The following is a 14161-nucleotide window of genomic DNA, read 5'->3' on the forward strand; positions in this document are numbered from 1 at the left end:
TTCTTTTCATAGTTCTCGGTGGGGTTGGTGGGCTTTTGAGTTTCTAGACAAGTAGATCATGGTTATTATATATATGTTGTAAAATCTTCTAACCCATCCAGATTACATGCATATTGTATTCCTCGCACACAATTAATACATGCAAATATATCCCAAAACTAATTGATATTTCTTTTCTATATAAATTAGATGAACAGTTAAGCGTTCACCACATCAACCAATCGTAGATTGATTCAAGCAAAATGAAAGGATTTGACTCCTCCCCTTATAGAAATCTTCCAATGAGTACTCAATAATGAGTGATAGGACTTCGCTACGTATAAGTATTCTAATCCAAAGGCACTCATTGAATTTATCCTATTCTTTAGATCAGAATATCCATAAGATTGAATCCTATCATTCATTGGGCACTTATTGGGAGATTTATCCAAAGATGAGATTCAAATACTAAATGAAACACTTTGGAAATTGTTTTTAAAGGGTGAACCATTGTTGAATGCTTCTGCACTAGCAAAGTCTAAGAAGACCATTTTTTAGCCTACATAGCCTTAACACTAATACAACTATATAAGACACCTAGAAGAAGGAAAATTTAGATGGCACTAGGAGGAGAACCTCGAGGGGTTGGAAATTACAACTTAACTATGTTAAATTATTATAGTCACTTTCAACCCGGTAAAAGGCAGCTCCAAGAAAAATAGGGCAAGAGAGACTACTATCATTTTGAGAACTAAGATCAAGAAGATCCAAGTGGAGGAAGTGGGTCATGTTGTCTTACTTAAACCTGATTGTGTCAAGAGTGACTCCTCTCTCTAATGCAAATTCTTTGCATCTTGAGCGGGGCGTGCATCTATCCAACCGTCCCGCTAGAAGGATAGCATGTGGCCTACCAATGGTTGCTTGGTACTGTGGGCAAGGCATTCAACATGACCTGCCCGAACGTAGAAGATCTAACTCTCTCTCACCCCTTAGATTCTGAAAAGTCCCCCCGCCCCCCACTCCCGCCCCATGGTAAAAGTAAAAGCCCTCTAATAGTTCTATTGGCTTTCTTTCACAAGGGAATAACTTGGCGTGAACAAGTGGAATGTCTTGCAATTGGAGTGAGATTTTTTATTTTTTTTTATAAAGAAATATATATTTGATTATTTTTTACTTATGGGCCCCACATAGTTTGTGGTTGTAAAGCCATCAGGCCGTTAGGGGAGATGATCCATGCTCAAACTTACAAGCCCCTCAAGCAAGAAAATCAGCTAAGGAATAAGATGCCTAGGAACAAAAAGACCATATGAAACTCAAAATATCCTATCATGGCCCAATATCCTTTCTGCATGCACCATCATAGAATTTCTCTAACTGTGGATGAACAAAACCTCCAATTTTTACCCCCATCTATTAACAAAGCAAAAGAGACAAGCATTCAACCCAGACCCCAACCCCAATGAAACCTGAAGCCAAACCAATCCTACCATATATATACATACATATGACACATATACAGTTGGGGTTGTATTATTAATGTAAAATGAAAGAAATGATCAATAATTGTAAGCTATTTAAATATGCTGGCGTAAAGAGGTTATACATAATTACATATACTTGTTATTGTTACAAGAACCGATCGACCAACCTCACTCTCTTTTCTTTCTTTCTTCTTTCTTCTTTCTTCTTTTTTCTTTTTTTTTTTTTTTTTTTTTTTTTTTTTCATACCCTCAGGACAGGTGGATGGTTTTCTGTTTTTTGGGTAAAGCAGGTGGAGGGTTATATGCTGTCTTGCACACAAAATGTATCCCAAAGAGTGAATCATTTTTCTTATTTCCTTAAATAGACAACTGTCACCACATCAGGGCGAACATGGTGCCAAATGCTTCCACACAGTACAAAAAGACAGTTATTTTACGTAACTTTATCCCAATAATTTTCCAGCAAAGCTGTCAATCCTTGCCTTGCCACTCTTATTGCCCCAATTGAGAAGACACTCAAAACTAAACCAACCCCTAACCCCCAAAAAAAACACACACACACATTTATACAACTATAAAGGACACCCAGAAGAAGAGAAATTTACATGAACCTAGGTGGAAAATTCACAGGGCTGGAAATTACAAGTTAGCCGTGTTAAATTAGTAGTCACTTGAACCTGACTGTCAAGAGTGACTGCTCTCTCCCCCTACAAAACTTTGCAGCAGTGCCGCCTACAGTTTCACTACCTATCTTTCCAATATTTCAACCTGCAATGCACAACAGAGAATATATTTATCTTTCTGAATTCACTAAAGCAAGATCTATATGATATGGCAGTATATGCACAACATTAGGAAAATAAAAATGAATCAGACAAGTCAACGGTTCTCACATTGATGAGTAATTCCTGCTCAAATATATTCTAAGTAGGAGGATCCTATCATCGAATTACAAAAATGTCATGGAAAACCGAACTCAGATTTTCCTGTAATCTTTAAGGTGATCAGGTTCATCCAAGGATGGAACTGAAAGTTATATGGGATCCAACTTAAGAGTCTGTTCAAGAAAATTAAAGAGACCCAAATGATATTATAAGAAATCCATCAACCTACCAGACTGGTGATTTTCATGAGTATCAGATCCTTTACTCGTGCTTGGCCGGGCAATGCCTTGAACCTGCAAGGATAAGATCACCTCTCAGTGCAGTACAATAGCAATTGGGTTCAACTTCAACTGTTCAACATGACAGAGATATGAGACAGCAACTATGGGTTTTTGTGGACTGCTGGTCATTGGTTGTTGGCTAGCCCAAAAATCTGGGTTTATCAGTACTGTCTATGCTTTGAGTCCAGCCATCAATAACGCAACAAGCAGGCATGTTCCAGATAGTCACACTGGAGCATTGTCATGTCCAGCCGTCTCTGTGTATCTCTCAGCCATCTCCCCAGAGATCAATATCAAAGAATCATTTAGTATCTGCCTATGTGTATCCCATGCCTGTGATGTTTAGCCACATAAACAGGATTTTTTACTCCATAAGAAGTATGTGTATTTTTGGTCTAGCAACAGTAGGAAGTTAAGAGATGTTTCTCTGTGGAGCATGGAGAAGCCAGTTGATATTCTCTCTCCCTTCAACTGATATTCAGCCACAGTAACATAATTTCTGATAGCACAGCATCTTAGCGATAGTGCAAAGATGGTAACTTAATTTTAGAGTGATGGTTTGATATGTTGGTGACTAGTGAGAACAAATGTAGCCAAAACTGATGTAAAGTATAATAGGGAATCACACAAACCTGAGAAGGTGATACTTGCATCTGGTGGAGGGACATGTAGTGTTGATATGGATTAACAAAACTTGGGATGTGGTGCGGGTTGAGACTTCGAATACCAGTTGAATTCATTGCTGGATCTGACTGATTTGGTGCTGCTTGCATTCTGGACAAATCAGGAGCAGGTACAGTGGGAAGATGAAATGGATGCATAGGTAGACTTGGACTAAGATGAGCTGCAGCAGCAGGGTTATTCATGGCTGAGCCAGATAATACTGGAGGAAAAGGCACCACCGGTCTGCTCATACCCATATCCATGCCCATACCCATCCCCATGCCTATCCCCATCCCCATCCCCATCCCCATCGGAGGCATGAAGTGCTGGACACCTGGGAACATCATAGGAACCATGCTGCATCCCATAGACATCATCTGCTCAAAATGGTTAGGATTCCTATCATAAGGTACTGACAAATTAAGCACAGCAGCAAACAGAGGGAAATAACAAAAGTTGGTCTTGAAGCAGGCAATATACTTTAAAAAATAAAATAAAAATAAAAAGAAAGAAGGTTAAAAAGCACCATAAAGGTGCATTGCATGCAGAAACAAGAGAACCTCTTCTTCCTGATTCCCAAAGATTTTCAGTGACTTCAATTGTATACACAGAATGCTTTAAGGGATAGAATTATATCCATGGATGCACGCATGTATCAGGATGCATGAGAGACTGAAGAAATATGAAACTAAAAATCAATTTCCTCTATTAATACCCAAGGTAGACATACCTTGGCAAAAATATGAAGAAGTGAAACTCTTGACAGGAAAGAACAGTAATCAGAACTCTTTCAGCTTTTTAAGGACAGCTATCAGAACCTTAGGAGGTCTTCATCTCTTGGACTGGAAAGAAACTCTACAGATGACACCTATTTCTGAGTTCCATTCATCGATGTTTAATTCTTTCTCTGTCGGTCTTTAAGCCACTTCACTAAAAGCTGGTGTCATGGTTTTATGCATACAACAGCAACACTAAGAAACTAGTAGAGGTGAAATATCTCAATTGTAAGATAGAAACCTAGACGACATTTAGAAGTGAAAAGTTTCTGTTCTAGTTTGAAGATTGGTAAAGATATAACTCCATAACCACATTTGTCAGATCTAGTACTACAAACCTTTGGTCAAAATAAAACTCACTATCCACAGCTGGCTGGTGCTAAATGTATTTGTTGGAGAACTATGACTCTGTTCTTTGGTAATCCTCTGCCCCAAACCCCCCCCTCCCCAACAAAAAAAAAAAGGTGGGGGCTCTGTGAGTTTTCCCTACAGAGACTGCTATCATATGAAAATCAAGACCAGAATCCTCTGTTTCAACTTCAAAATAATATTTCATTTATTGAGACCTCAGTGGGTTGTATGGTGATAAAGGCGCTAAACTAGAAGTTTTTTAAAATGAAAATATAGAGTTAGTAGGTCAGATGGAAATATATGGAGTAAAAGACCACCAAAACGGTTATCCTTATCATGGTGCACGTGAACACTGATATTTTCCTGTCCTCTGGCTCCCGTTCTGTGATTTTATCTTACTACAGAGACTGCTCTCATATGAAAATCAAGAACAGACTCCTCTGTTGGGCAGTCTCAACTTCAACATAATATCTCATACATTGAGATCTCAGTGAGTTGGACAGTAATAAAGTAACCAAACTGAATTGTAAGCGAATGTACTAGAATTAGAGGGTTGGATGGTTAGATAGGAGAATAGATGGATTGTAAACCATCCCAGAGACTATAACTGGTGCTTGGTAAAGATTGGAGAAAGAGAGATCAAGGAAAAGAAAGACAACAATGGGATAAAAAGGGTTGTGCAATAGAATGTATTCTACCATACCAGCCAACACATATATTTATATTAGATCAAAACAGAACTCAAAAGTAATATAACTCTCACCTAACTAAGCACAAAGCCAAAGAGAAACTTAATTTAGGAAACTAACTAAAGACATAAAGCAACAAAGCAAACTACAACAGGAGGACTCCCATCAAGGTTAGCCTCATCATAGTGTTCAACAATGCTATGATATTGTCTCATCCTTCGGTACCCCTTCCTATGATTTTTCCCTTCTGTATGAAAATCAATACCAGTCATTATGTTGGATGGGTTCACCTTGCATTCTTTAGGGGTTAAACAAGGAAAGAGTAGTCATCACTGATCAAATTTTCACTGATTATTATTTCCCATTAATAGTGCTCCTTTTTAAGACCTTAAATCACAAACCAAGCAAAGCAGGAAGAAAGTACATGCTGTTTAATTTAAATACATAATCTGACATTCCACATCACCTTATTAGTCCGATCTAAGGTAGACAATTAATTTGGGATGTCTAATATTCACCAGATATGTAGACAGACTACTGCACCTGAATTCTGGTGTTATCTCAAGTCCTCAATTTAACTCACTGAGTCCCTCTACTAACTAATTAGTGTCTACCACCTCCTGCCCAACTTTCCAAGATACTCAAGACACATGGTATCTGTCCCATTATAATCATCCTCATCCTTCTCTAAAGGGTCACCCTTGTCCTTCAATAGATTCATCCTAATTCTTTCCTTCCTAGTCAAATTAGTCATCAATGCACGTCTCTATTTGAACACATTTCATATGCTCACAGTTTCCTCCTTTACCAGCAATCAGCTCCACACAATATCAATAGTTGTATGGCATCTTTCAGGCTGACAATTGACCAACCTGAAATTTAAACCAGTCAGCCCAAAGTTCTTGGAACCAAAGGAAAGTCAAGGCAACAACTGCCAGACCCAATATTTGGCATCTAAACTACTGCGTGGAAGAAAACATTAACCGACAATGTGAAGGTTTTGAGGACAAAAGAAACCCTCAAATTCCAGTAAGGAAAAATTCAAAGATACCTGCACTTGCAACTGTAAAGATTTCAAGTACTCTATTGCCTCATCCAGCATCGATGCTTTATCTGACTGGAATTAGGAATTAAAAAAAAAAAGGGTAGAGAAATCATTAAACAGAAGATCACAGTTTCAGGACTATTGGTTAATAACTGCTCCATTTGTATCCAACTGGATGCATCTATTTCTGAGAGTAATGACCTTGTTGCATCGAGGTATCAGTTCTTGTAAGGCCTTCATCTTCTCATTTATCCTATCCCGACGCCTCTGTACATGAGAGCAGCACCAATGTAAGAATGAAACAAATCAAACTTATAGAAAGCTGCAAATGGTTATAGTTCTGAGATTCTCATCACTTCATGAAAGGAAGTGTCAGGGATGAAGAAGAGTGGAGAAAAGCAGACCCTCTCTGAGAGATTGTGGACCTCAGCGGCACGAGCTCTTCTAGCTGATGTTGACCCACGAGCTTGTTTCTTTTCATCTACAGATTCCACGTCCTTTTTGCAAACAGAAAACCAAAAACCAGCATTAAAACAATACGTTAATCAAAGCCAATTCCAGCCAATCTCAACCATAAGCTGAAACCAAGCATTTAAAATTTTCATCCATGCTCTGTAAATGGTGCTTCTAACTACAATCCTGGTGAACAATTAAGTACTCAAATACCTCTCCAACCCCCCCCCTTTTCCTTCCCCCTCTTTGCTTCTTTTCTTCTTTTCCTCACCTTCCCTCTCTTTCCACCCAAAAATAACAAGTGCGTTAAGTAGCTTTCTCTTCTGGATCAGAACTGCTACGATGCCATCTTACGTCCATCTAAAATGGACTGCACCAGCACCTTACACGATTTGACCTCAATCCTGCGAACTAATGGAACCCAATGTATCTTTTGCATTTGAGCGGATAGTAGCCAATCAAAGTTGTCCAACAAAAACACATCTCAATATATTAGAGATTAAATGATTGCATTTAAACTTATATTTGATTTATAATCAACTATAGTTAAGTAAAACGATTTGTTTATGAGTAAAATTCTGGAAAAAGTTTGCCCCCACTGAATGTCAAAGAAAATTAAGACCCTCATCTAAGCGTCATAAATGCTCAGCTCCAACCGTAAGAAATTCAGAACATCCACCATGGCTCCCCAATACCCTTTAACACACCATCCCGACCTCTCATCATGGAATTTATCTTTGACTGTGGATGAACAAAACCTCCTCCAATTTTCACCCCAAGTTGTTCAATTTCTCTATTTTTTCCCGAAAACAAGGCATCTTGTCTTTTGACCCACACCATCTGAGCCTCCAATTGGACTGAGAGGCATTTGTAGTTTGTGACTAAATAAAATCACAAGGTGAAAGGTGATGATAAACCCATTGCCCAATACTAGCCTCACATCTGGTGGAAGGAGATTCATGCCTGAAAAAAAAGGAGAAAAGATCGAGTTTTCCTTCAGCTAGAGTGAATGAAAATCTAGTCACTGAGGCAGCTTCAATTGCACAACGGAAGACTCCGATAGTAATTTTGCTGGGCATAATAAAACACTGGTCTGAGCCTTAGGACGGTGGAATGCAAACACCATTTAGTGAAAGGAAACCATGCCTCACATGGAAAATGATCTTCATTGTGCAGTGCCAGAAACAGATGTACACACCACTGAGTTACATGCACAGACCCCAGCAGAACAGAGACATTTCTCGTCCAATTAATCATTGGGGTAATGCTACGGCTACCCATACAGTGCACATGTCAACATGAAACCCCCACAAAATTTCATGTCCAATTAATCATTGGGTAATGCTACTGCTACCCAGTGCACTAAGTGTGGATCATCTCCCCTAAATGCTCCTCCGACGCCTTTCTCACAAATAAAAAATAAATCTAACACTTCAATCCTGTGAACCCAGTAATTTGTGGTCAACGGCCATTAGGAGAGCTTAGCTTAGAGCTCTACGTCGAAGAAGACAATCTGAACTCTATAGTGCACATGGCAACGTGAACCCTCTAATTCACTACTCACGTTTTAATTGCCAATAAGCAATAATAACTGAATAGAGAGAGCACAGGTTCGACATCATGACCGCCTTGAAATTATTATCTCCAAAAAGCTGCCACCACTGTACAGTACATCTACATGATTTAGCCACTGGCCATGCACTGATGAATTTGGTTTAGCCACTTGGCCCATGCAATGATCAACTTGTCTCCACGTAGTAACGTGGAACAATCAGAATCATTATATATTCCAATTAAGCCCACGGTCCGACCTAGCAATCATTAGCGACTACCCTATAAACCTACACAGGCTAGCGCGGTTCATCCTAGATCAGGTACAGACCGATGAGTGACTCACCATTACATGTTCAGGAGTGTCCGGAACAGTGGACCTCTTATGACTTATCTACCCGTCCAACCTCCCCCACCATAAAACCTGTGGATCCCACCCCAGGCACCGTCCGAAATCGCTTTGCGCCAAACCATGTTTGCCTACGGCGAATCTCGAGTTTGGTTTCCGACAAGTTTTTGTTGCTCAGAACTGGGCTCATCAGAGGCTCCGCAGGAAATCCATTCCAAGCCAAACAGCGTTTTGTATTCGGCGACGAGCGACATAATGCGCCAGGAGTTCGGTTTCAGACAGGATTTGTAGCTCAGAGCCGGAGAAGAGGTCAATGACGACGATCGAGAATTCGAGATCAGCATTAAAACGATTATCCTCAGCGCACGATAGAGACAAGACAAAAAGACAGAGTTAGAAAAAAACTAACCTCACTCTGGCCTTCGGTGTCTTCCTCTTCTCTTCCCTTCCGTTTACGATCAACTGTCGGTGGCCTCACCAACTGCTCTGCACTACCACCGGAGACGGCGGAAGATGACGTCAGTGTAGTCTCGCAGTTAAACTCTCTCACCACATCTGTCGTCGTTACATCGCCCACGACACTTCCGAAGCCCAAGTTCTCACCAGAAACTGGCGCCGAACTTCTCGCATCGATCGAAAGTCGAGATCCAAGTCCCACTGCCGGCGTCTCGCTTGAATCGATAATTGTCGATTCCCTTGCCACCTTTTCCAATATCCGCGGCCGAGATTTATTTATTGATGAATGTTCATCATGCCTCGTAAGAGGTATTGGCGGCGGCGACGGCGGCAGAGTCGAAGCCTTGTTTTCTTCCGGAATCTGAGTAACCCGACTCGAATGGGTGATGTTTCTGTTGGGTGAAGTGTAGAGGAGGTCAGAACAGAAGTCACGGTCGAATGAATCGTCAAGAGCATAAGGGTATTGCATCCATGACACTATCTCGTCTTCCTGCATGAACAAATGACGCGATGAGTCTTCCTCCGCCGCCGCAGCATCTCTGTGTGAAGATTTTCTGGGAGATCTCTGTGGATGGCTCTGGCTCTGCATAACAACCTGACCATTTTGCCATACCAGCTCCACAAGCTCTTCTTCATCTTGGCTGTTTAGAATCAAAATCAGATATGGTAACTACATCGAAAGACAACTAGGCTGCAAACTGAATTTCTTTTACTGAGGGCCAAAAAATTCATCTGGGGGAGAAAAAGCGAGCTCACAGTATCGACTTCTTCTGCGCAGGTAATCCCGAGGATGTTGGGTTCAAATTCAGCTTTCCCTCCTCTGAACTACACAGAATTCAAAGCAAGCATGGTAACTACATAGGCATTGAAGAAAAAATCAAAGTAACTCCAAATTAAACATGTGCGAGAGACAGAGCTCACTGTTTGTGAAATCCTGAGTTACTTGGATTCAAGCTCAACTCTTCATCCTCTAATTCAAAATCAGGAACACAATGATTCATTCTCGATCGCTAGCTCCTAAGTCCTAACTACAAGATCAAACGAGTAAGAACTAAACGAGACAGAGTAAAGCAGAAACCCCAGGTTGAAGAGAAACATGTGTCACATCGAGAGAAAAGGAATTGAAATACCAAGATGAGAGATGACACGATAACACCGTCGATTAGTTGCTCAGAAACCCTAAAAACCGCCTTTTTCTATTCCTCAGGGGAAGAAAAATTACCAATCCACATGGATCTTCCTGGAGAATTTCCTTCTCAAGAATCTAAAGGGACACCTTGAAATTAATGGCTTTAGCAGATATGCTTAAATGAGGACGAATTCAAAAGAACAATCATCAGTGATGAATGTGATTCTCAAACTTCCTCTGTGCGATGCTAGAGAGAGAATTACTGCAGAAAAATGAGACCTAGAAAGAAAGATTAAACCGGCGACAAACAAAGCGATAATTGCATATAAATTCATCAAAAAAATTACCAGAAAATAACGATAAATGGAAAAAGCGATTCTGTAGTGGACCGATATGAACCCCAAACCGAAGCCCGGTCGTTGTTGGCCGCTCACAACCACTATTTCGACATAAATTTTGAACCAATTGAACTTTCTGAAGACGAGGAGACTAAGGTAGAATCAGATGGGGTGGATCATCGATGGATCTTAGACGGACTAGTGTTGGACACGAAGATATTGTTTGTGGGCCCAAAGTAGGGAACAAGAGTACGGCAAGATTGCCTTGTCTTTGTCTTTCATTTTTTTTTGTTTTTTTCAATTATCTTATCATAAATTCTTAATTACAATTTATTAATTCAAGATATGAATATTAAAATGTCACAAAAACAAAAGTAACTGTTAGAGCCTCTGTGTTACTACTACTTACTACTAATGTTATATTATTTACTTAATTAACTTTACTTTTTTAAGAAATTGACCATTAACGGTAAACCGTCTATTCTCCTAAGCTTTGTGAACCTTCAACTTTGCTTTCGCTTTTGTGAAGGATAATTATTAGTGGGACAAATCTACCTAGTGGTGGGCCCCAAGCCTATAAGATGTACTCATTTTTAATCAGCACCGTTTGTTTCTTGTAGCTATCCGAACACTTGTCACACTCTAACCTTTTTAACCGGGTTAACAAGTAGACCAAAGTAAATCGGACCAGTTTGAACCCGAGTTAAAGTGAAATTGTAAAACAAGGGTACGGGGCTAACGGCATCATCTCCTTCGGTGGGAGCGTGAGGACAAGCCGCACCGCGCAAGGACCAATTAGATCGCATGACAGAGATTCTCGCATTATCCATATTATTATATTTAATAAAATATTTTAATTAAGTTGCTAATAAACAAGTATACGAGGTTTAACAGGTGCTTAATGACTAATGATACCTTAATCATGACACGTCCAATTAATGTCGGGTGCGCACAAAGATATCCATTTACAATGTCTACGCGTCCACAGGATGTCCTACATGTTACATTAACCTTGAACCTTTGGATTCGAATCTTTTATGAGAAGCCTCGTCCTTACATAAAACTGGCTCGTGATCTCATTCTTTTGCACTTTAACGGTGTAACCTTCAGTTTTTATTATAGACAATCTTTTACCAGGAGAAAAGAATCTAAAACAGTAAGACCACGGTATCTCAGGATACTCACTTTATGTTTAAAAAGTATAGAGACCCCAAAATTTAATTTTCATTGGAAATATTTGTCAAATTTATCATTGAAAACAGCTAAATTACTATTTATTTTTAAAAATACCCTTATAATAAACAATGTCTGAAAGGTTTTCAATGACAAATTGGACAAATATATTCAGTGAAAATCCGATTGTTGGGTCTCTGTGCTTTTTAAACATAAAGTGGGGTGTTAGTGCTTTAAGACCTCCATTTTGGGGTACCAGTGCAATTTACTTCATATTTATAAACAAAAGGGGTTGGGACCTCTAAAGTAAGAGTAAGGAATGAATTTCCATTGCAAATTTCTCCAATCCACAAGACATCTAAGTTATTCTCCATACATAGCAGTATTTTATTATAGGGGATGAGGATATTACATACACAGTCCGCAAGGGTTGAAATTACAACCTCTTCACTAAGAGGTTGGGCAGTTTTGTTGAGGCCAAAAAGCGCTCTCTTCTCTCTCCTCCACTTCTCTTTGTTGAGGCGAAAAAGCCCTAAACTCCTAGCGCCACTTCAGGAGGCAAAGAGAGGATCTTAGCCTCTCTTCTCCGTCCATTTTCTCTCTCCGCCTCCCTCTCTTTCTTTTTCTGCCTCTATTCGCCTGAGGCTATCAGCCTCTCTTCCGCCTCCCTCTCTTTATCTTTCTATCTATATTTTTCTCCCATTTCAACTTCTCGTTTTCCTCTTGCATCGTCCTCATCATTTCTTGTTTTTTATCTCTGCATCTTTTCCATCTCTTTTATCGATTTTTTTATCTTTGTTTCACTGGTTGCAGATTCTGGTTATAAAAAAAAAAAAAAAAAAAAAAGATACGGTGGTTGATGCGAGCTTTGGTCGTGTTTTTGGGTTTTTTTTCGTCTACTGCTGATGGTGGTTCCATGTTTGCGGGTTCAAGATGGGAGTCCAAAAACAAGTTCCGGTGATTTTTGCTTCAATAGCTGAGTTAGTGCCCTTGTGGTGTGTTCTGCTTTCGCCTATGAGGCATGTTCTGTATCCGCCCTTGTGGCGTGTGGTATGTATGCCCTTGTGGCTTGTTCTGTCGTCGCCCATGGGGCGTGTTCTGTATCCGTCCTTGTGGTGTGTTTCGCCTTTGAGGCGAATGGTATGTAAGCCCTTGTGGCGTGTTCTTGTCTGCATCGGTGTCCGCCTTTGTGGTGTATCCCCACAAGCGGTGGTGGTGGATATGTATATCATATCCAGTTTGCTTGTCTAGTTCTGTGGTTGTCACAACCAGTATTCTAAGGGTTTATTGGGCTCGACCCATCCCTTAGTTTTGGTTTTTTTCCCTTCTTTTGTTTGGTGTTTTTATCTGTATTTTATTTCAAGTTTATGAATGAAATGTTGAACTTTTGACCAAAAAAAAAAAAAAGAGGTTGAAGTCTTACTAGTCGACTAACCCTGCATTGGCAAACAACACAAAAATTAAAACTCTAGGTCAATTCAAGTAAATATGATGCAAACTATTGCATTCTAACTCTTCTAAGGTGGTGAACCATTCTTCAAGATACTCGCGGATCAAATTTAAGACCTTTTTTCTTATCTTTCTACCTCTATATAAGAGATTATTACCACTCTATAAAAAATACATCTACACAAAAATTCGCCAAGTTTTACTTTCAAAGGGTTTCCATTTCCTTCACCTCCGGGTCGATAAAGTGATAAATTGTTACGTACATTATATTAGTTTTTAAAATAATTATTTCTTGGATCCAAACTTGATTGGAGTCCTTCTGAAGTATCTTCTTCCAACTTAATCGAATATTATTGGAGATCTTCAAAATTACCTTCTAGTGAATTTTGTTGGAGACTTCAAAATTATCTTCTGTTGATTAGATCAAATTTCTCAGTCCATCGATGTTTCTCGTACATATCCATGAATAGTAGACAACCTTCCAAGTGTCATTTTTAGAAACCATTAGATAGAGTAGGATGCTCATGTATAGGCCCAGGATGGTCGATTTCATTCTCTACGCCTAGCTCTGATACCACTTGATACGTGATGGATATTCCAACATGAATAAAGGAAAATAGAAATAATAAAAAGAGAAAGCGAAGAAATAGAGTAAATAGAGAATAGAATTTGAGGCATTACACACCAAGCCTCGGGCGTCCGATAGTTACTTCTTTTCTTTCTTGTTTTCCTGATACTAAAACGCTTTTTATATATGGGGAAGTTGGGGATTCCAACATATGCCATCAACAAGAGTTGAACCGACAATCTTTCCACTAAGAAGTGAGATTCTCAAACATTCCACTAACCCTCCATTGGCACCAACCCGACTGTTATAGCTATTCACATCCCCTAAAACTTCACACAAATAACCCACATACAGCACATTCTAAATAACTTCCTAAAACCATGTTTTGTGTATAGACAAATGAGATCTAACATGAATGGGATCAATTTTTAATTGTAGGATCCAAAATTTTTAAAAGCACTTCTCCACGCTTTATATCCACTCGAGAATAAAAATAAAGTGTAGCTTTCTTGACTTGACAGAAAGGCGGACTTTGAGGCCGGCCAT

The 14161-nt window shown here is 39.5% G+C and overlaps 1 protein-coding gene across 5 annotated transcripts; it reads right to left on the reverse strand.

Annotated features, from left to right (window-relative positions):
• Positions 1-1720: 1720 nt before the first annotated feature.
• Positions 1721-10512, reverse strand: PIL5 (phytochrome interacting factor 3-like 5). Of its 5 annotated transcripts, none has more exons than XR_016174426.1 (9): positions 10435-10512; positions 9880-9986; positions 9715-9783; positions 8912-9599; positions 6554-6646; positions 6351-6416; positions 6156-6221; positions 2574-3665; positions 1722-2228 (listed from the first exon to the last, which is right to left on the reverse strand). XR_016174426.1 is itself a non-coding variant. In XM_089161440.1 (9 exons), the coding sequence occupies exons 1-9, from the start codon at positions 9957-9959 to the stop codon at positions 2224-2226; spliced, it is 1539 nt and encodes a 512-aa protein (XP_089017566.1). In that variant the 5' UTR covers positions 9960-10428; the 3' UTR covers positions 1727-2223. The 5 variants fall into 5 exon arrangements, 2 of the variants coding, with proteins under 2 accessions (XP_089017566.1, XP_089017567.1); XR_016174425.1 differs by lacking the exon at positions 10435-10512 and adding an exon at positions 10089-10428; XM_089161440.1 differs by lacking the exon at positions 10435-10512 and having other exon boundaries at positions 1727-2228; positions 2574-2637; positions 3258-3665; positions 9880-10428.
• Between the last annotated feature and the right edge of the window lie 3649 nt (positions 10513-14161).

This window comes from Hakea prostrata, chromosome 7 (genome assembly GCF_041222555.1).
Source record: "Hakea prostrata isolate BN-2017 chromosome 7, UWA_Hpros_2, whole genome shotgun sequence".
Lineage (NCBI taxonomy): Eukaryota > Viridiplantae > Streptophyta > Magnoliopsida > Proteales > Proteaceae > Hakea > Hakea prostrata.

What these genes read in the sequence shown, in the direction of transcription:
- PIL5 (XM_089161440.1), bottom strand. Translation starts at nt 9,959, where the DNA reads ATGAATCATTGTGTTCCTGATTTTGAATTAGAGGATGAAGAGTTGAGC. An exon ending in TGATACCTCGATGCAACAAG is followed by an intron (nt 6,222 to 6,350) that starts GTCATTACTCTC and finishes TCCTAATTCCAG; the next exon opens with TCAGATAAAGCATCGATGCT. An exon ending in CTTTACAGTTGCAAGTGCAG is followed by an intron (nt 3,666 to 6,155) that starts GTATCTTTGAAT and finishes CATTTTGAGCAG; the next exon opens with ATGATGTCTATGGGATGCAG.